The following is a 23307-nucleotide window of genomic DNA, read 5'->3' as shown; positions in this document are numbered from 1 at the left end:
CAGGAGCCACTACTTAACAGCCAGGAGCCACTACTTAACAGATTAAAGAACAGCATTGGGGATTAAGGTGTGCATTCTGTATAAGATGAATGCAAATAAATAGATAAAAGAAAATATATTTGGTTGGATCGACCCTTAGATGTAGGTAACAGGAGTTTTCTTTCTTTCTTTTTCTTTCTTTTTATTCATATGAATCATAATGTAAATTTACTTTTGTTCATTTACGCTTTAATCCTCTTACAACTACTGTAGACAATTTCTTAATCACTTATAACTTTTAAGATATTTATCTATTTACCTTTATTTTATTCATCTATTTATTTTATTGTTATTTATTTTTGTCACAGTCTCTAAAATAGTTATATAACCTCTATTATCTGCGTATGTACAAGCAAACTTTTCTTTTCCAGTGATCATAATGTCAAACAAGAGATCGCCCAAGCAGTGAAAGTTGAACCAAGGGAGACGGGGCGAGGCAAACAAACAACAATGGATACACATCTGACGCAGTGTTATGTATCCCCGAGGCTTAGAGGAAACTTGGCAACAGCTAGCTACTGGGGTACTTGTAATATCTGCGCAGCCTTGCCGTGGGGGATCGGTAGCCTGACTCCCACTGGCTGTTTGGGTGTCACTTAACAGGCTACACGCGGGCCGCTGGCTCAGGCTGGGTCAGGTAGAGTGTCGTAGTAACACTGGAGGAACAATTTGGCAGCCTCACCCACCAGTGCCTTGTCCGGGATGGCCGCCGCCGTGCCATATACCTTGCCCTGTGGGGGTGGGCGGGGCAGAGGATTGTGGTGAGAGAGGTTGTGGTGCGCGGTGGAGGAAGACAACTGCTGCTACTTGAAAGAGCCAAACGTTTGCTGCCCTAAGGTTACTGCCAAAGTTTTCTTATAGTTATACAGCCGCAGACGGGGCGGAGAAAGTACAATTGGCTAGTGTTAAAGCAGAGAGAGAGAGAGAGAGAGAGAGAGAGAGAGAGAGAGAGAGAGATACTTACAACGCCTTTGAGAGTAGAAGGATTGTTCTTAATCTCTGTTATCGCCTCCTTCAGGTCGTGCACCAAGCCGTCCACGAAGGCGTCATTGGCGTGCAGGCCGGTGAGGCACACGTGTAGGCTGAGGGAGAGGCAGGAGGAAGGGAAGGAGTAACTAACACAAGGTGAGAGGATAAACACTACAACTGGAAGTAAGACACAACTATTTGAATCAATAGGAATCCAGTTCTCCATTTTAATCCAATCTCTACTTGCGAGGAGCAGTACACATCTATCAGACAGCCACCCACCCATACCAACACTTATCCCTATACATAGATGTGGGTCGTCTTACCCCGATGGGTACTGCAAGAAGTTGAGGTGCCAGCCCCTGCCAGAGAGCACGTCTCCGACCTTGAGGATGTCTACTTCAGTGGTGTTAAAGGCGACGATGGAGGTGAGAGGGTCGCCGAATATCTCCACCCCGGGCACTTCCTTCAACCTGGAGAGAGAGAGAGAGAGAGAGAGAGAGAGAGAGAGAGAGAGAGAGAGTTACATATTGTTATATTAGGTATAGGGCAACAAGTCACAGGAGACCACAGATTCAGAGCGTGACTCACCGCTGAGTTAGCTTCCTGGCGGTGGCTATGATGGCCTTGGTGGCGTTGGTGTAGCCCTGGAAGCCGAGGTATAGGAGCGAGGCCCAACACACCGCCACCAGTCCTGCAGAGGCACCACACGTGACAGGAACACTCAGGTCCTCACACCCTCCCCTTATGTACACCCTGCCTCCTTGCCCGCCACTAAGTATATCCTGATATGAATGAAGAGTTCAGTATGATGCATAGACTGGTACACGTGGAGGGAGAGGAACAGGCAGACAAATGAAGACAGCAAGGTGACTAGACAGCAACGTAGATTTGCATTAGTAATAGTGGGGCATATACACAGATAAAGGTGAATATAGACAGAGATAAACGGGAAGTTGTAATGATGAGAGAGGCCGCCGCTCAGCCAACCACACGCCCCTGGCCAGCACTCACCGCCCGCCCTGGAGCCCGGCACGCTGTGGGTGGCGTAGATGCCGCCGGGCCAGTTCGGGGTCACGAAGTACTGGTGGTGGAGGTAGTTGTGGCTGCGGTACATCAGCACGCTGGATCCCTTAGGCGCCTGCCCGTACTGGTGACAGAAGGGATGGGCGGCGGCATGTGTCAGTACGTCAGAGTACCTTTGTTTTGTGTGACATTGCATAACATTAACCATAACATTGATTCTCTCAAATTCAGGCCAAATACGAATTTTATTTGCTATTTTAAGGACAAATGAAACCAGCACAGATGTTTCCTAATGGTGTGCCGGCGCCTCTCCCTTCACCTTGTGCGTGTCGGCGGATATACTGGTGACGCCCGGCACCTGAAAATCGAAGGGGGTTACCGGATACCCCGCGGCCTTCATGAAGGGCAGGAGGAAGCCGCCCATACAGCAGTCCACGTGCACGGGTATGTTCCTCGCTTTCCCCAACGATGCCACGCCCTCCACGTCGTCAATGATGCCATGAGGATATTGCGGGGCTGAGGCTACCAGCTGTGCGACAAGGGGAAGATTCTCTTAGATAAGCTCTTCTTACATCACAAGTTTGTCGTCTACATTTATTTATACTACACACACACACACACACACACACACACTTACCATAACAGTGTTGGAGGTGATGGCCCGCCGCATGGCCCTCAGATCTACCTTGCATGTCACTGGGTCCATATCCACCTGGGAAAAGTATACCATTCTTAACCTACAGGTGTTGCTTTATCACTGGTATAGCCGTTAATACAGCACTGAACAGCATCACACTACTCCCTCACTACAACACGAGGATTTCCCCACCAACCTTCCGCAGCTTAACGTCGAGCAAGCTGGCCCCCTTGTCGAATCCTGCATGAGCTGTGTAGCAAAGAACAATCTCAGGTTCGGTGATGCCCTTGACTTCTCGACTCCAATCCCGCGCCGCCTTCAGGGCTAATAGCAGACTCTCAGACCCGCCTGTCGTCATCTGGGGCACAGCAGGGGAGCCACGTGAGCTACAGCTTCTATATCTGCATTACGTGACACACTCTTCAAACACCCCACACTAATTCTCTCCTGCATCGTTTCTAAAGCAGCCTCCTAGTCACTCACCGCTTCCGTCATCATAACACTATCATCACCACACACACACACACACACACACACACACACACATGGGGCACATTATTAAAAGCGACACCACTGCCTTCAACAAACCACTGAAGAACTCCCACCAATCGTCACGTCCAATATTGTATCATCTTTGAATCTTCCTCTCAGTATACATGACCGTTCTCTTCCCCTCTCACAATAACAGCAGCAGCAGCAACAACAACGCGAACAGCAGCAGCAGCAGCAACAACAACAACAACAACGACAACAACAACAACAACAACAATAACGATGACGACGACGACAACAACAAACGACGACGACAACAACAACAACAACAACAATAACGATGACGACGACGACAACAACAACAACAACAACAACAATAACGATGACGACGACGACAACAACAAACGACGACAACAACAACAACAACAACAACAACAACAACAATAACGATGACGACGACGACAACAACAAACGACGACGACAACAACAACAACAACAACAACAACAACAACAACAACAACAGCAGCAGCAACAACAACAACAACAACAACTAGAACAACAACAACAACAACAACAACAACAACTAGAACAACAACAACAACAACAACAACAACAACGACGACAACAACAACGAGAACAACAACAAGAACAACGAGAGCAATAACAATAGCGATAGTAGTAACAACAACAACAACAACAACAACAACAAGGCCACTCACACAGCCGCAGGCGTCCTGGTCACCTTGGAAGAGGTCAAGCGTCATTCTCACAATCTCAGCTTCCATCTTACGCACTCCAGGAAAGATGTCTGAGTGCAGAGGATTGGAGAGGGCGTAGAGTCTGTATATCTTCGTCAGCAGCTGCGTGAAGGCATCATCCTTGCCGCTAAAGGCTCCCCCGGATAAGCGACCTTCCCTCCAGTCATATTTACCTGGCAGCGACAATACAAAAGATGATGGAGAAGAGTGAACACAAACAACAAAAGAGTATGAGCATCGCAACACTGAGAGTCGTGCGTGAAGAAAGAAAACAGCAACAGGGACATCTGCTGGTACACTCCAAAACAGCAGAGCCACCGCCGCCACGACGCGTGATCACCGCCTCAATACAGCAACAACGGCAAAATTACAGAAAAAAAAAAAAAAGAGAACAGATCCTATGGCTTTTTTTTTTCTATCAACAAAAGCAACAGAGTGAAATAGTCATGTAATCACGACACGAAAATGATGATAACACTAAAAGCTGGATTAATTTAGTTATTATTTACTCATGCTGATGGCCAGGGAGGCCCCTGAGTGTAGTGGCCATTGAGGCCGAGCAGGAGGCATCGATACTCCATCCACAGGCGCGGCATGGGGGAAAGTGCTGCCCCTCGGCGGCAATCAGAATTGTGTCGCGACTGTTGACTTTGTGCCAGTGACTCACGGCTCAGTGGCACAGCGAAGGGGATCCACATACAGCCATACTGCCCACACACACACACACACACACACACACACACACACACACACACACACACACACACACACACACACACGCGCGCGCGCGCGCGCTCTCAACAGCGACAACAAGCAGCAGTCGCTGAACGGAAGGACGGTGACAAAACAAGGTGGTCACCGAAGGTAAAACTGGTGACAACATCCGGACTCACCCAGGGCCAGCACCTTGGTGGCAGCGGTGATCACCTCCTCACCAGACCAACCGACTTGGGGCAGGGCGTGCAAGGGCGCCACGCTATCGTCCTTCACTTCGAACATGCTCTTTTCGATTTCTGTAAGAAGGAATGTGGAGGATGTTTATAATAAAAGTGACGGAGGCACGCACTGTCACACATGGCAGCCAGCACGGGGCGCGATGACACCGGCCTTCCCTGTGATACCACCACACATCAGCCACGCCTTGTAGAACTACCTGCCTTATTATGTCTTGTGTGTACTAATCCAGTATTGATTTATTGAATTACTTAATTTTTATCTATTCATTCATTCATTCATTCATTCACTATTAAACAATAACGAACGCACGGGAACAGTCCTGGAGACAACCAGGTGTTCCCAGACAGACAGCATAAAGAAGCCTGACGTGTGACTCATCCACTCCCCCGCTGCGTCGCCCTCATGCCTGACTCAGCGACCCTCTGCCAAGGGGCGGGGGCGGCAGCACACGGCCTCAAACACTAGACCGCCTCACTACCTCACTTGAGGGTTTGGAGCAGCGGCAATACGCCAGCATTCATTACTGATTCTTACACAGAACTCACTGCAGCAAGAAAAGCTAGGAAAGACAGGTATAGGTTCAGCTCGACACACCAGTTCACAAAGAAGAGGGAGAAGAAAAAAGAAAAAAAAAAAAAAAAGAAAAACATGCGTTGGCCCACTGAATGCCGTCCATGAATAAGAGTTTATAATTTATGTAATAACAGGTGAGAAGACACTCCTTTCTGCGCCTGACGCGATGGACAGCACCAAGCCTGCCATCAAGCGGCGTCCCGTTCTGCAGGAATGAAGTGTGAATGAGGCGTGATGTGTAATCCAGCCGTGGCGTGACTCACCTTTCCTCGCCTGTTCCAGCTGCCGGGTGATCCTCCCCTCGATGGCCGGGATACGGCGCAGCATGCGGAACACCCACGCCCGGCTTGACTCCAACACATCTGCGGGAGGGGGGGGGTCAGAAAGAGAGAGGGGGAGGAGACAGGAGAAAGACAATGAATAGATTTCTATTGATACCAAAGTAAATAGTACAGTACGTGTGTGTGTGTGTGTGTGTGTGTGTGTGTCCCTCACCTCGTCGATCGCGCCATAGGTTCAGCAGGACAAGGGACCCCAGCGTCACTCCTGCCGTCACCACAATCAACAGCCACGCCTCTACGTCCTCCGCCAACTCCTCCACGTCTGCAAGGAAAAAGCTATTTACAATCTCTCTCTCTCTCTCTCTCTCTCTCTCTCTCTCTCTCTCTCTCTCTCTCTCTCTCTCTCTCTACAGAAATAATAATTACATAAGCATTGATCAAGTCAGACAAAACCTTTTAGCTCTTTTCTTTTCGCTGCCGCACTAAAAGAACCTCCACGTAGAACTGTTCGCATTGATCACCACAACACGAAGCCCATACATGCAGGTGTCTCACGCTGATTGTCTTGAAAACAGGTAACACGGATACCTGCCTCACGGGACCGCAGTTTCAAGGTGAAGATGAAAACCAGTAACAAAATCGCTCTGAGAATCGACGCAGTATAACGAGGAGCTCATCAAGTAGACGACTCGTGCAGGGCGACAGTGTTATATCTACGTGCGTACTATGCATGCAATATTCGTGAGATAGATGAGGAGGTGTACTGCTCTCATGGTAGGTTAGGTGCGGCTCATGATCCCGATCTTGCTTTTAGATGTAAAGTTAATAAATATATACATTAATAAATAAATACGTACGTGTATGTTTAGATGATGCAAAGAAAAAGAGACTATGCTTCTTTCGAGTTGAATTGAGTTTATATATTGCTGGGATTAGATACCCACGATGTTTGGATACTTGTATAAATGACAAAAAAAAAAAAAAAACACACACACACAGGCAGGTTCCTTTTTAAGTTGACGTAATGTGTTGCTTGTGGGAGTTTGTCTGAAGCAGCAGCAGTGCCCCATCCCTTCCTCCCGCCCTTCACAGACTACGCGTCGCCACTCCTGACAGGTAATGCGAGTGTTATTAAGCGGTGACGTGCTGTTAATTTGCCATAGAAGACCTTGTTGGCATTAACATTACCCACACTATACCTGCCTGGGGATGCTGTGACTTACATTCTGCCTTACTACAAACGGACTGTCTGTCGCGATATTCTGATATACTGTAGTCGGTGCCGCACAAACCTTTCAAGTACACCTTATGTGAACGTAAAAAATAAATAAACGAGGAAATAAATAAACAAATAGATTAATAAATAAATTAATGAATAAACAAATATATGAATAAATAGATTAATGAATGAATAAATAAATAAATAAATAAATGAATAAATAAATAAGCAAATAAATATATAAACAAATGATTGAATGAAATAATGAATTATTAAATAAACAAGTAAGTAAATAAATCATTCTACTTTTGGTATCATACAGGTACGGAGAAAACAAAATGCAGTTTCACCCAACCAGACGTGTAAAATAAAGCGCATCCTTTCACTAATTATCTAAACAGTCAATTATCTTGTTTCTGCAAAAATAAAGATAAAAAGTTTCCATGATAAGCAGATCTTCCCCCCGCCCTGCCCCCTGCGACGACCTCAGCGGGTCCTTGAGCACCGCAGAGCTGGGCACAGACTACGGAGAGCATGGAAGAGTAGTATGCCCATGAAATAGTTTAAATTCAGTAAACTTCGAACTCACAACAATAATCGACCGAACATTATATAGTGCAGGAGCAGAGATGGCGTCATCGGCAGCGGCGAGAACTCCTAGACCAGTATTGGTGACGCTCCCGGTCCAAGCCATCCCGATCAGGAGGCTAACAGCTTCATGGACGACTTAGTTTTGAAATGCTCTTCACTATCAAGTTTCGTGCAGCAAATGGCTCGTTTGCGTCTCTCATAGCTGAAAATCCCGGCTCTTGCTTGAGTCGCCAAGATCGAGGCGGAAGAGGCGAGGCGTAACGGAAAAGGGGTTTAGCAAAATCAGACTAAATTAATCTATTCAAATACTTGGACGATAAAAAGAGAAAAGCATACAACGCATCATGAACTGTTTACTTGTTAAAACCGAAAACACACACACACACACACACACACACACACACACACACACACACAAAGTGCAACTTTTCAGGAAATTAGATCAGAGTATAATTTGACCAAAAATTTGCTGTAAACAGATGTACTCGTAGCAATGTGCATTCCTTACTTTAAGACACTTGAAGCATTTGTGCGAGTGTTTTTAAAGAGGAAATGTTTAGCCCTTGTAATGTATGTCAGGAGAAAAACTGTCAACTGTTGCAGTGAGAGAGAGGGAGGAGAACAAAAAAAAATTCACTGCTTGTAATTGGAGATTACAGAGTTATCAGTACACGCGTGCTTGCGCGTGCACATGCACTCATTAAGTACAAAAATCGACTGTAAATGAAGTAACCAAACAATACATAAACATAAAAAGATTACAGAGATTGCTAAGCTGGCATTACTTAATCTGTCATCAGTATTACGTATCAACACCAACACCACCACCACCGCCGCCACCAGCACCACTACCACCACCAGCAACGACAACAACAACAACAACAACAACACAAGAGCAACATCAACAGCAGGAGGATCACCCACAGTTAAGATACTCCCGCAGGGCTTCCATGGTGGTGTCTCCGCCGGCAGCTACAGGTGGAAGGGCGGTGTGGGAAGGGCAGAAGGCGGCGGAGGGAAAACCTGGAGGCGATGAGGTGTGCACGACGCCCAGCCGTCACTTGGGTCACGGGCAGACTGTTCCCCGTCCCTCCCTCCCTCCCTGAGTCCCGCCTCCCCTCGTTCACTGTAATAATCCTCATGATCTACTTCACCCCCCACCACTGTCTTCTCCATCCCTCCCTCCCTCCCTCCCTCCCTCCCCCTCTGACTAACTGATAACGTGGCCGGCATCGGTGGTTTTATAAGGGAGAGAGAAAAGAGAGTGAGAGAGGGGAGGGGGGGGATAGCTAGAGTGTTCACATAGACTTGATTACACCACAGACGCTGCTTAATTAGTCTTATCACTGCTGGACCTTATTTTTCTCTCATTATCACCTACGAATTTGAAAATACTTATATTACAGACACAGCGTTTTAAGCAATTCTGTAGAAGACAAATTTGACCTGCTCTCTCTCTCTTTCTCTCTCTCTATCTCTCTTCCCCGGTACACTGAGAGTTAGCAAAGACGACAGCACTCAAAGCATCAAGCTCTCGACAACCACCTATGTTTCCCAATCCCAGCATCACACAGCTCCCTTGCCCCTCCCTCCCCTCTCCATCCCTTCACCCACTCGCTGGAGACTTGACTCAACACAATGAAGTTCATATCTTTCCCCATGCTGACGTCTCCTCTACCGTGATCATTCTAAACCTGGAAGCAATTATAGCCTCGCTCCCTCCGCCTTCACCACCACCACCACTACCTCCTCCTCCTCCTCTGCCTTCTCCTCCTCCTCCCCCTCCTCCTTCTCCTCGTCAGCGTCAAGACAACCATAATTTAGTCAGTGCACTATAGACATAATTGCGTCACACCTTACGTCACATCCTCTTGAAAAAAAAAAAAAGCTGAACCACTTATATCTGCCAGAATTATTAACTTGTGGATGAATTAATAAATACATGATGGTAATGAAAATCAATGAATCAGCTTTCAGTAATTAACTCGTAACAGTGACAAAAGAAGATCGGGAATTCGGTGCAGGTTGTGTTACGTGAGCACTACGTTTAATGTTTTGGGTTATCATAGTTATCTCGAACTTAGTGCATATGAGCAATCAAATAGATAAGTTAGCATATAAAAAGTAAGGTTGATGATAATTAACTTTCCTTGCACCCGAAGTAAATAGTTAGGTAGGATGAATAGATGAATAAAAAAAAGGATGATTCATACCTAATTTATATTCTCTCTCTCTCTCTCTCTCTCTCTCTCTCTCTCTCTCTCTCTCTCTCTCTCTCTCTCTTACATCTCTTAACGCTGAAACAATTACTACTTTCAAGGCTTTGTGGGCGGGTGGGCGGCTGGGTCTTGGTGCCGCGTGCAGTGGTGATAAAGGTACAACTACCACCCTATCAATGCTGACTGCCTGTCGCCGTGAACTTACACCAGACTGACTGACCGACCACCTTAGCAGTTACGAGGAGTGAAGGCATCAGGTCAAGACTTCCACACCACTGTCAACATACTCATATTACAAGACTTTTTTCTCTCTCTCATTTTTTTTCTCTTATTCTTCATCTAATAAGGGTTATATTACATTGCGCCATGAATATACGAGTACTTGCATGGAAAAACAGGCCACATGAGGCATTTTCTTAGAGGGAGAGAGAGAGAGAGAGAGAGAGAGAGAGAGAGAGAGAGAGAGAGAGAGAGAGAGAGACGTGGGTTGGTATGTTCCAGTTTCTAAACTCTATACTAACTCGTCACCAACAAACAGGACGCAAGGATAATGAAGAGAACTATATATAACGCGTGTATAGACTACGTACTTGTACTCGTCCGTGTATGTATGGACAGCACCACGAGAAGGAACACTACATGCAGGCAACAACAGAAACAAGAGGTGCATGCCAAGTCCAGTTATTATTTCGATATGAGCGTCTCCTTAGGTTTCATAGATTACATTAGGTTGCATTTCTCTTCGTTCGAGAAAGGTTAAAGTATGTGAGTTTAGACTTCAGTTCGTTAAGGTCGCGTTAGGTAAGGTTAGGTTACTCTTTGTTCGTTTGGGGAAAGTTAGGTTGAGTTAGGTTAGATTTTTTTTTTTTTATTCGTCTAAACAGAGTTGTGGTTGGACTCGTTAGATTTATGTTATATACAGTATATCCTTCCACCTCCCACTCCGAGGCAGAATATCACCATGTTCAGTACACTCTGACAAGTGTCTTAGCAACACAACATGGCTACAGTAACAATAGGGGCCGAGGAGTGGTCAACACTCCTAAGTGTGTTACCACTCCTGGGCAGGCGAAACAGAAATTGGTAGACATTCGGAGCAGGATTCACAGCCATAAACCTACAGGTAACTTTTCTAAGGATATAATTTTCAGCCTTAAGAGGGCTGATTAAATTTGGGTGTGATGGCAGTTGGCACCACACTAGTGGAATACCGGTAATGTGTTGTTTCTAGATGATAGTACTGAGATGTGTGGCATGCTCTAGTTGTGAACACCCGTTTATTAGGGTCACGGGTCCCACCTGTGATATCCGGATGACCACAGTGTACTACACTACGTACAGTACAGTACCTATTCTAGGTTTTCCCAGGCACCCATCACTCACCAGATTATAATGAGACAAGAACACCAGAGAGTGGGCTGTGAGTTGTCATTAATTAATATTGATTGGGCTCTCAGATGAGGCCCCCAGCACTATCAATGGCTTAATAAATAATTTTTAATGCGCCTCAAGGACGGGATCATGTGACACCGCCACAATCCGCTGAAGTTAAAAATCCCGCTTCTTTTTGTTTTCTTAATAAGCAAGTGATAGTTTGTTGAGATGGTGGTCGCTTCAAGATCAATTTACAAAAATTAATGTACTCAAGAATATATCTGGGTATTCCCACAAGCACACCCACAACAAAGACTGAGATTGTGCAAAGCTCGTGTCCTCCTTGACACACACACACACACACACAGCTACGTCGTGCTGCATGCATCATGTATGCATGGTGCATTGTTTACCTGCCCACCACTACTACCAACACTATCCCGGTGTAAAAACGACGCCATTACTACGCGGTAGTTTTTGTGTTTACTCGCTGCACAAAGACAGGAAACTCACAGCTTACTAATTGAACACCATAGAGGTGTCTCTGCCATCCACTTGTGACTGGTATTATTAGAATGGATACGCCATGTTGTTTGGCAAACTTTCGAACAAATTTAACCTGCACTTTCTGTTAGCTGCAGATTTATTAACCATTTAGTGAACCATCGCCTTATGGTAGCAAGCTCTTGGACTAGTTTTGGGAATACACAGTTCACAGATTCATAAACCACTAAGAATGGTTAAGTGGCAAAACAGCTCCTGTATATTTCCGAGTCGTTAAGTATGGTTGCATGATTATGATGATGACGATGATGACGATGATAATGATACTGATGATGATAATAATAATAATAATAATAATAATAATAATAATAATAACAAAAATAATAATAAAAACCATAATAACAATAGCGAAACAGCTGGAGCATAGCTGCATATTGAGCAGCTAGGTGACGCCCAGGAAGGGAGCATAGTAACGCATTAATGCCCATGTCTTCATAGAGGATGCCGATGTGTGGCAGTCTTTAACAATAGTTAGGCAACAGTTACTTAACAGAAATGGTTCCTGTATAGCGAGACTGGTGACACTCATTCGCTTCTCTCACCTTCGCCTCTCATCCTTCCTGCTTCGTTCAGTTCTGTCCCGTGCACTCACCTCCACTCTCATTTCTCAGATTAGTACTCATTTTGTTTCCATCTCATTTCCCTCCTCGCTTCTCTGTATCTAGTTCCCCATCCTATTCATTTCCACATGAATATTTGTGTATGCAATGGTTCTTCTGGATGCTTAGAGGTCTTCAAAGTACGTCTCTGTCGTGAAGGAGAGATTAACTATGGCACTCGTTTCGGCTGCTCACAGTAGGGGTCGCCAGAGTGTACCTTACTCCGTCTGGCGCGTCCTCTGTTACACTCATCACCTGTTTGTCTTCCTTCTGCTGTAGCACACGACGCCGAAATCCATGCCGGAGCTCGTGCGAATGTCCTTGAGAAACTGTAGAGAGAGCAACGTTACTGTCTTAATTGCTTCCTGTAAAACCAGCAAGTCCCATCAGCACGTCGGGTTCGGGGGAGAGAGAGTGGAACACTTGCCGGCGTCCCCTGCACCTGTTGAAAATACTGGGCGGCTTCACAGGTTACCCATAAGGATGTGCGGACAAGGGTGTCTTTACAAGGGGGACAACACACACACACACATACTCTCTCTCTCTCTCTCTCTCTCTCTCTCTCTCTCTCTCTCTCTCTCTCTCTCTCTCTCTCTCTCTCTCTCTCTCTCTCTCCTCAACACCTCAGACAAACCAAGCACATAGATAATATTCACTACTGTCTCTCCTCATCTTAATGCACAGGTGACTTTGGAGACAATTATGCCTTCACTCTGACTTTAAAATTCTCCCTCCTATTGTCAGTGAAAGAAGCACCGCATAAGACGCTTCGCTAGACGCCCGTGCAGTCCGGACACAAATAGGATAAGCTAAGAGTACACTGGTAAGCTGCGTTCAATATTCGGTTCTCAAGCCAGTCCAGTTAAAATTGTGACACGCTGAGAGAGTACACTTGTAAATTGTGGCAAATATTCGGTTCCCAAGTATCTAGAGTCAAGAGTTATGCGTGGCTTTGTTGTAAGTTCATCGCAAATGTAATAGTAAGTGTGGTTTGTGTACATGCGCTAAGTGAAAACACCCCTTGTGACCCTCCAGCAGTCAGCAGTGGCTCTTTTTATTTCATTTTCCTTATTTTCATTGTTTAGCATGTTATATGAACTGCCCCTCTCTCACACGCACTCCCGCTGTTCTGCACATACCTGTAGCCTCGATCTGTTTCTCCCTGGCAAAGATAACAAAGCCGTATCACTGCCTCAATGGAGGGCGTATTGAAAGAGAGAGAGAGAGAGAGAGAGAGAGAGAGAGAGAGAGAGAGAGAGAGAGAGAGAGAGAGAGAGAGAGAGAGAGAGAGAGAGAGAGACAACCCCCACCCCCAGCCCAGCCTCTAACCAGTATCAGGCCGCTGGTATCAGTCTTCTTATCTACCACAGCTGCCCTTGCCCCTTGTCGTGCTGGCTGAGGGTGACGGGGCGTAATGGCAATCTCTGTCTTGCATAAAGGACCCAACTAATTATTATGTGCCGCACTAGGCCTCCCACCCTTGACCGCCGCTCCTCCAGGCCACTCGGCTATTGCTTGATATGTAATTCCTATGTGTAGTCGTCTCTCTCTCTCTCTCTCTCTCTCTCTCTCTCTCTCTCTCTCTCTCTCTCTCTCTCTCTCTCTCTCTCTCTTGATCACTTCCCCACACTGTAACAGCTGAGTTGGTGTGGGAGTGACTCTTGTCTTAAGTTGAGGGCTTTCGCTGCCACGGATGTCTGCAATTTCGTGAGCATCTCCCCAGATCGTCGACTCCTTTTTCCTTACATCTAAATGATGATGGGGCGAGAACAAGAAAACTGGTGAGTTTAGTGCTGAAAGTGTCGTCCACTACTTGGCCTATTTTATATTGCTGGGTTTCACTGTAATGCTAGTGAAGCTGAACCACCTATTGTGCCTCATCTCTTATTCTGTAGTATAGACCGGTGGTTCCTAGCCTTTTCTAAGTTCATGCACCCTTCCGGGAGCTTTGGACATTTTGAGAAATTCACGTACCTTAGCTCCTAGGACGATTGATTACAAAAATATAAACAAATAAAATAAAATACACTAAATAAATAAATAATAATTAATAATAAATAATAATAAAAAAATAAATAGATAAATATTAATTTTTCTCTAGTTTTAAAACTAAAAATATACAGATTAAAGTATTATGCCTCTATTCTAAAAATACAAAATAGGTACTCGGTCCTAAATAATTGTTATTAGGAGCTAAATGTGTAACAAAATGAAATAAATAAAATGCCATGTCTGAAACTCCTGAGGCAAGAGTTGCGCCTTAGTGTAATATGCTAAAATAACACATAAGACTATAGCACTTTAATCTTATGTCATGTACGTAGTGTACCCTCTATGTACCCCCATTATCTCCAAGTACCCTTTGAAAAAAGTAATGCTCTCCGATGTGCTCCATGCACCCAGGGTGACTATCACTGGTGTTGACCAAAGACGAGAAGGAAATTGTTTACATAAGAACATAAGAAATAAGGGAAGCTGCAAGAAGCCATCAGACCTACACCTGTATGAAATATACCTATCTATTTCCACGTATCATCCTCATCCATAAATCTGTCTAATCTTCTCTTAAAGCTCCCTAATGACTCAGCACTAACAACTTGATTACTGAGTGCTTTATTTGAGAACCAGTTTCTTTCTATCTCTTTTTAAAACCTAAATTTTTCAAGCCTGAACCCGTTAGTTCTTGTTCTATCCTGGTTATTGATTCTAAGAATTTTGCTCACGTCACCCTTGTTATAACCCTTATACCACTTAGAGATTTCCATCAGGTCTCCTCTTAAACTACGTCTCTCTAAAGAATGTAAATATAACAGCTTCAATCTTGCTTCGTAAAGAATACTCCTCATCCCCTGCATTCTTTCAGTCATTCTCCTTTGTACTGATTCAAATAAACCTATATCATTCCTGTAATACGGGGACCAGAACTGTTGTATGGGGACCAGAACTGCTATATGGGGACCAGAACTGTTGTATGGGGACCAGAACTGCTATATGGGGACCAGAACTGTTGTATGGGGACCAGAACTGCTATATGGGGACCAGAACTGCTATATGGGGACCAGAACTGCTATATGGGGACCAGAACTGCTATATGGGGACCAGAACTGCTATATGGGGACCAGAACTGCAAATAACATGAACCTCGGACCCGTAGTAAGTACGAGTATGTGTGTGACCTCAATGCAGACACTGACACTGACGAACAAATAATAGAAAAGTAATACATACATAGATATGAAATAAACAAATAAATAAACGAATAAATAAATAAATTATATCCGATGATATACCGATAGTTATCTTTTTTCTGATCTCCTTGGAGGGATGCAGAATGGAACTGCGATAGCAGTGTCGCAGCAGCTCAGTGTGGTGGGCACTGAGAGGCTCGCAGTGCTCACAGCTGTGGGAGTCCGCACTGAGGTGGAATCTTAATTTTGCCATCCTCAAAGAACGGAAGTGTAATACAAAGGTTCCACGTTATGAAGGACGTCTTTCTGTGGCCGATGTACTATTCCTTGTAATCTCTCTCTCTCTCTCTCTCTCTCTCTCTCTCTCTCTCTCTCTCTCTCTCTCTCTCTCTCTCTCTCTCTCTCTCTCTCTCTCTCTCTCTCTCTCTCATTATGTGTGTGTATGTGTGTGTGTGTGTGTGTGTGTGTGTGTGTGTGTGTGTGTGTGTGTGTGTGTGTGTGTGGAAGGGGAGGGGGCTGTGCAGGCAACGGAGGTAGTGTTACCCAGCACACCACCGCCGTGAAGGGAATCAGTCACACCTGAAGATTATCTCACCTCGACGTGCCTTGAGGGATTTCCCATCCGTGGTGCCGGATAAGTAGTACATAGCGGTCATACATCCATCACTGGACAGGTGGCTGCGCACGCGGCACACCCGCGCACCATCATTATATGAATCTGTCCCTAATGCATTATACCTAATCGATTAATTGTGTTACCATGATGTACATAAAATCTACCATTCTTCTCCCAGGTAAGACATAACAGGCATTGGTAACAGAGGCACGAGGCACCACGCTTGCCAGGCAGGTGCACAGCATGCAGCACACCACGTGCAACACCTGGACGCTGGGCATCCATACTGACTTGGGAACTGTTTCTTGATGTTCATTGCAGATTATAAAACTAAAATATATGATCCTATCTGAAAGGAGTTGCACGACGCTGGTCTCCTTGAAGTAATTGTGTCTTGCCATCAATATTCTGACGCACTCCTGCAGTGTAGATCATAGAGCGTGAGTTTAGAAGTGAATTTACCCATGGCAACATGTCACATAATGGCTTTAAATGAAGACTTCTCCGCATTCACTATTTTTCACGGAATGAATGAACGCAGTATGTTCCGCAGATGGAAAGTGGGCTGAACTAAGTGTGACACTGATCGCCACTCTAGGTGCCAACAGCCAGCACTGAAGCTTGCGGCGGACACAGCCCAAGCCTTTCATCGCCCTGCCATAAAGTCTGCTTTAAAGCAATCCCCACGCACCTGCAAGGGACCACGTCGGGAAGGAAGGGACGGCCCACCCAAAACACGGCCACGAAATAGAAACCAAACCATGGTAGAGCAATGGCCTCGAGACACACACACACACACACACACAGACACACACATGCCCCAGGTGAGAAGCCTCGTGGCCACACACACGCCTCCCCTCACCCCCGCGGTCCACGCCCCATGTGCTGGCCGCCGTTTATCTGTTCCTTGGCCGCACCTCGCTGCTTCAGACCGCGTCCCGATGAGAGATGAGAAAATGGCGGCGATGATAAGGTGGGTTTTTTCTGGGAAGTAACATACACACAAACATACAGACAAACGGCTAACCTTACCTTTCCACCCTCCCTCTGTTCCTCTTCCCAGCCCATGCACATTCCTCAAGGCCCCATTTATCTGTGTGTGTGTGTGTGTGTGTGTGTGTGTGTGTGTGTGTGTGTGTGTGTGTGTGTGTGTGTGTGTGTCTGTGCTGGTCTCATTAGCAGCGCGAGGCCATCCATCCATCCATCCATCCAGGGTGACCCGCTTGTCTATCTTATCAACACACTCACTAGACGCTAGGGATTGTATTTTCTTTGTTCTCCTTCGGTGTGTGTGTGTGTGTGTGTGTGTGTGTGTGTGTGTGTGTGTGTGCGTGCGCCACGTAGGATACTCATATTCACTTGAGTGTTGGTGAGCGGAGGTAAACATAATACTAGTAATAATACTATGCCATTATCACCACCATGACTACCACTGCATACCGGTGCAATCATTACTGCGTGCGTGCATGAGTGTGAGTCGCCATCACTTGCAGCGAGGCGGAAAGGGAGCAGGAGAAAAAGGAGACAGAGAAAAGAAACAGAGAGAGGATAACGGATAAATAGGAGCAAGAGAGAGGGAGCGGGACCAGACGGGACGGGAGGGGGGTAAGGAAGCAAAGGTACTATACAGCCAGTACTTACAGACGCACAGACATACACAACATACGGTGAGTGTCGGGAGGCGAGGAGTTGAGCTAGCCAAGGTATATTTATGGATTCCTCACACCTGCTGATACGGGAGGCGCGGCCGGCGGGACTGGTTAACGGGGAGAGCTATTGTCCAAGGCTGTGGTAGGGGTGGTGGTGGTGTTGGCGGTGGGGGTTATGGTAACGATGTGGCGGTGGTAGTAATAGTAATAGTAAGGAGGAGGAGGAATAGTAATAGTAGTAGGTTGACGTCCACTTTCAACCACTTTACTTGAGGTGAAGGGCAATGAACTGTTATGAAAGACAAAACAAGACTCATCACACTGCTGTTGCTTATAAGAATGGATGTCACTTTGTTGAGGGGGGTGGGGGTGGTAGTGGTAGCAGCAGCAGCACTTATAACAACATACAGCTTGTAGTAGTAGTGGTAGTGGTAGTAGTAGTAGTAGTAGTAGTAGTAGTAGTAGTAGTAGTAGTAGTAGTAGTAGTAGCAGTAGTGGTGGAAGTAGTAGTAGCAGCAGCAGCAATGTAGATGTCACACACACACACACATACACACACACACACACCTGCCTACGCAGATCCAGCAACATGCGTACATATCGACTGAGCTGAAATATAAACAGCTAGAGAGAGAGAGAGAGAGAGAGAGAGAGAGAGAGATTTGAGACGCAGTATAAACCATTTGCTATCACTAAGTAGTTTAGTTCCATCATGGCGCTGCTCCTCCACCACTACTACCAATACCACCACCACCACTGCTACCAGTACCACCACCACCACCGCCACTTCACCTTCATCACCCGTCCGAGCGAAAGAATCACAACAACATTAACAATACGAGTGATGAAAAGCAATGGGAAGGGAAGCAAAGAAACGGGAACAATAAATCGTTACGTGTGTGTGTGTGTGTGTGTGTGTGTGTGTGTGTTTTAATAAATTTCAGCAAACAGCATTCCCCACCCAGCCCTGAATGACGCGTTAGTTTGCCAAATATCAGCTGCCGCCCGCTCCCTACGCATTGCTTCTACTCTCGCCTCTCACTGCAGGATGTTTATGAACGAGGTAACTTATATTTTCTACAATTATCTATTTTTCCGTGTTTTTTTTTCTTATTTTTTTTTCTCTTCCGCATCGTTTATTGCCTGGATCGGGGAAACCGCCGCCGAGTCTCTCCTTGAAATAGGATATCCATGATAACTTTAAAACACGCGACATTGATCTCTATGGGCGGGATGATTGTCTTATATCCGTGACGTCACACAGTCTTCTCACGCTCTCGCCCAATAAGAACCTGGTTATTGTGACGTCACGTGCCTGCCTCCTCTTTTCTGTCTCTCTCTCTCTCTCTCTCTCTCTCTCTCTCTCTCAGACGATAAGACAAGACGCGGTGAGAGCCGCGTCACAAATCCTTACCAAGCTACATCCGGCCAAGCCAAGCCCTGGGTCTCCTCATCACGCCACCTCCTCAGCCTCCCATGATATGTGAATGGCGCTAGGCGTTACTCTTGCATTATCATACTTTTCGACTTTTGCAGCTCCAGTGACGGCTTGTCCGCCAACGTGCTGAATCGAGACTGCCGATGAATAATGTAAATGAGGCAGCCAGTCAGCAGGAGGAGCGGTAGCAACAACAACAACAACAGCAACAAGGGGAGTAGTAGCAGCAGCAGTAGCGGAGGCGGTAGCGTCTGCGGCAGGGACATTGCTCCGAAGAACGTCACAGGGTACAAATATGTTGACGAACTTATGGCAATATGGCGACATTTGATCATTCTCTCTCTCTCTCTCTCTCTCTCTCTCTCTCTCTCTCTCTCTCTCTCTCTCTCTCTCTCATTAGAAATTTTCTCCTCTACCCGAAGCTTCCGGCACAATAGGACACCCCTCCTCCCTCCCTCCCTTACACCAGGCCTGCTCCATTCCCTTCCCCCTACAGATCCCACACACCCTCCCTCTCTCCCTCCCTTCTTTCCTCCCTACCCTACCCTCCGCCCTGCTACCTACCACACACCTCCGCGGAGCCGCCGCCGCTGCTACTACTACCACCACCACCACCACTATACCACCGCCGCCGCCTCCGCCGCCGTGCACACATTAGCATCGGGAGGAAGACAGAGCCGGAGCGATGGAACACGGCAATCAGCATACCACCAGCCCCGATACAGCGACTTCCTGAAATAAAAACACGGCACATGACAGCAATGATATGATCGGCACGGTGAGACTTTGTTCCAGCCACCGGAGGGAGCTATGAAGGGAGAGGGCTACGAGGGGCGGGTTCTCAGAGCAGTCGTGAGAGAGTGGTAACAGGGAAGCCTTATTCCCTATAGATTCGCATACAGCATTAAAATCACTTCGGCCCGGAGGCGAGGGAAGGCAGGACGGGGAAAGGAGGAAGGAGGAAAGGGGGAAGGAAGGTGAGTTTGTTTCAGAGGAGCAAGGAAGGGAAGGAAGGAGGGGGATAATAATATCTAAAGTGGGGCGGCCGGTAGGGAGGAAGTGAGGGGAGGGAAGGAGGGCAGGAGGGAGGTAAGAAGGGATGGATGGAGGTGAAGAGAAGCAGTTGGGAGGTAGGTAGATAACGAAGTACACGTATATACATACATACATATTACTTATTTATACCTGACACTTGGCAACACAGCAACACATACACACACATAGACACACACACTTCACTACTATCTCCGTGCACCAATTCTCTCATCACCAATCTACACCACCACTTCGGAATCATCACCACCAAGACCACAACCCTACCTGCTATAACTACCACCACCATCACTGCTACCACCACCACCACCGCCACTACCTTAGGGTCAGGGAGGGGAGGCAGGCTAACCGTCTCGTCACAAAGTACTACAGGACAACGCCAACCAACACCCGGCCCTCCTCCCCACCACACCACACACACCTCTACTTTGTCCCTCTCCTGCCCCTGCCCTGCTCTCTCTCTCTCTCTCTCTCTCTCTCTCTCTCTCTCTCTCTCTCTCTCTCTCTCTCTCTCTCTGGCCACCCTCTTCTCCCGCCTCCTACACACACAAACACACACACACATGTACTTTTTTTTATATTTTACAAGAACAACAACAACAACTACTACTACTACTACTACTACTACTACTACTAGTGTATAAAAGTAAGCAGAAAGCTTCAAATGGTGCGGTCCGTGCGTTGATGCGCCCCGCGGAGTCCCCAGGGACGGGTACAGAGGCCGGGGGAGGAAAGGAAAGGACAGAGGGCTATTTGGGTGAGCTTAGAGGCGTTCCAAAATGTTAAAATTCCACCAAAAGGAGCGTGGGGAGGTAGAGGAACTCATCCGTGGCACCTGCCGGCCATGTTTACGATTGGATGTCTGTGAATGCTGCGGCGTCTAGTTAACCGAATCAATACGTAGGTGTCGACTCCCTCAGAGCATCATTAGTTAAAGTATAATGAGCATGATGGCGGGAGGTGCGGTGGAATGTGTTGGTGCCAGTGAAGCGGTGTACAGCAGTATTGGGTGCACGCCGTCGCTCACTGTGGGCCGAACGCACGCCAGGGCTGCGGAGTGCGGGGGAGAGCGACGGCCAGGCACGTGTCGGTCAAGGGTGTTTGTCTACGGTCACCTTTCCCTAATGCCTGGCCGGGAGTCTCGGGTTACTGCAGGTGTGTTAGAAAGAAAACAGGTCAATAGAAATGAACGTACTTCAGCCTCTAAGCACCGTCGACATTTTTCAGAGGGAGTATTGACAAAACAACTTTTATCTTATCTCTTCCTCTCTTTTCTCATTATCCGGAGCACCGCGCTGGTCACCAATAGATAGTGATGTTGTGTGGCAGTCTTGAGGTTATGCTTGGACGAGGGGGATGAGGCCGGGTGGGGGGTGTCGGTGAGTGCACAAAGGGGGCGTCACCCATTAGATGCTTGACTTGACCAGCTTCATTTTCGTTCTTTATTTATCTATTTATTTTTTTCGTGTACGATAGAGTAGTGCCAACTATGTTTTCATATCACCAGTTAATGCACAGCCTAGCATTTCCCTCGTAACTGTCTGGAAATTAGAAATCAAGTCAAACATCTGGACGACTCCCTGTCACTCGCTCGCTGGCTTTCCTTCTCCTCTCCAACTCTATGCTTGGGCGAAACATCCGGGTCCCACTCACGGAATCCCCCTCTGAGGCGTGAGCGTCAGTCAGTGCTCCCGGCGCCTTGTTAGCAAGATGTGGTTGCTCATTTGATGTAATTTGAGGTCAGGTCAGATCTCGGGGCGACGCAGGAAGTGTTTATTATAACAGTGTCTTTATTATGCCCACACTCTGTTAGCCGAATTGGTGTTGTGATGATTCTTGTGGCCTCACGTGAAGCGTAGACATTATTATTGATGTTATTGTTATTGTTGTTGTTGTTGTTATTATTATTATTATTATTATTATTATTATTGTTGTTGTTGTTGTTGTTGTTTTATTCTTATTAGGTACTATCATCATCACCAGCACCATTATCATCATTACTACAAGCAAATGAGTTTCCCGTTCCAATCTCAGTCATCCTGCATTTCACCCTTTCCAGGAACGTCTGCCTGGCTCACAAATACTCATAGATAGTTTTCCGTCTTTGGTGGCAAACATCCTTTGTGTGGTGGTCCACACCTGAACAACGAGGGAAATGCCTTCAAAACATTTTTTTTTTTGTTCGAGAGATTCCTTGGTTCCCATTCCCCAGACTATAATATCTTCCTTACACCAAACGTTACTTAATTTCTTAAGCTCTTAAAGGTGGAGCCATCTGGTATTGCTTCTCGCCCAGCACTGGAGTAACAGTTCCTCAGACAGACAGGACGAGAATGATGGTCGCCTGTGACCTTGCTTTCCTCACACGGACTCGAGAAGACTGGTTGGAATACATTTTTTACGGTTTGAGTTACATCTTGAATGGCAGTTGGCTTTGTCGTTGAGGCAGGCTGATACCGTTATGATGTCTCGCCTGGAGCACATAATGTGTAGGGTGTCAGGTTTAGAGAAATATTTGTATCCAGCTTGTTTAAGAGCATAAGTTGTTCATAGCATGATCAGGCCACAATTCATTTCTTTTGGAATGCGAAATTTAGCACAAAAAGCACTGATCTATATTTTACTATTGCATGTAGCATACTCTTCTTAAGTACTACTACTACAGTTTGCCGTGTGCCGCAGCGCCCTGAGTCCCATGTCTTGCATACATCTGTGCCGTGGGTCTGGTGGTGTGAGCATGGCGGCAGCATGAGAGGGCAGTGCGATGAATGAATAATAGTGTGCACAAGGGACCTTCAGCATGTTGTGTGAGTTAGCCGGTGATGCGATGCAGCTGTATCGAGGGGTGGCGGTGCGCGGCGGCGGCAAGCGGGGGGCGGGGCAGGAGGGGAAGGGAAGCAAGAGGAAGGGGAAGAGGGTGGAAAGAGTGGGGACGTAATCAGGTGAGCAGCGAGACAGATAGAGGGACGGGAGGTGGCTCGCTAAAGCGTCACGTGATCCACGGGACACGCGGGCACGGCACTCACCTCCCTGGAATTCTGAGAGAGAGAGAGAGAGAGAGAGAG

At 46.6% G+C, this 23307-nt stretch overlaps 1 protein-coding gene across 3 annotated transcripts; it reads right to left on the bottom strand.

Annotated features, from left to right (window-relative positions):
• Window positions 1-155: 155 nt before the first annotated feature.
• LOC135108391 (sphingosine-1-phosphate lyase-like) lies at window positions 156-19859 on the bottom strand. 3 transcript variants are annotated; one of them, XM_064019334.1, is made up of 13 exons: window positions 19754-19859; window positions 5947-6054; window positions 5715-5813; window positions 4815-4934; window positions 3883-4094; window positions 2868-3029; window positions 2672-2746; window positions 2354-2563; window positions 2023-2158; window positions 1600-1702; window positions 1335-1481; window positions 1004-1121; window positions 156-770 (listed from the first exon to the last, which is right to left on the bottom strand). In XM_064019334.1, exons 1-13 carry the CDS (start codon window positions 19848-19850, stop codon window positions 663-665), a joined length of 1695 nt encoding a protein of 564 aa, XP_063875404.1. In that variant the 5' UTR covers window positions 19851-19859; the 3' UTR covers window positions 156-662. The 3 variants fall into 3 exon arrangements, with proteins under 3 accessions (XP_063875404.1, XP_063875407.1, XP_063875405.1); XM_064019337.1 differs by lacking the exon at window positions 19754-19859 and adding an exon at window positions 13438-13468; XM_064019335.1 differs by lacking the exon at window positions 19754-19859 and adding an exon at window positions 8467-8635.
• Between the last annotated feature and the right edge of the window lie 3448 nt (window positions 19860-23307).

The sequence above is a fragment of the Scylla paramamosain genome, chromosome 17 (assembly GCF_035594125.1).
Source record: "Scylla paramamosain isolate STU-SP2022 chromosome 17, ASM3559412v1, whole genome shotgun sequence".
NCBI classification, from domain to species: Eukaryota; Metazoa; Arthropoda; class Malacostraca; order Decapoda; family Portunidae; genus Scylla; species Scylla paramamosain.
The sequence above is the reverse complement of the archived record's forward strand: the minus strand, read 5'-3'. Positions and strand labels throughout refer to the sequence as shown.

Bases quoted from the DNA above. Each gene is read 5' to 3' on its own strand.
- LOC135108391 (XM_064019334.1), bottom strand. From the start codon at position 19,850: ATGCTAATGTGTGCACGGCGGCGGAGGCGGCGGCGGTGGTATAGTGGT. The intron at 6,055-19,753 runs GTAGGTAGCAGG...TTTTCCTTGCAG, and splicing joins CGGCTCCGCGGAGGTGTGTG to ACGTGGAGGAGTTGGCGGAG. The intron at 1,122-1,334 runs GTAAGACGACCC...CCTCTCCCTCAG, and splicing joins TTCTTGCAGTACCCATCGGG to CCTACACGTGTGCCTCACCG.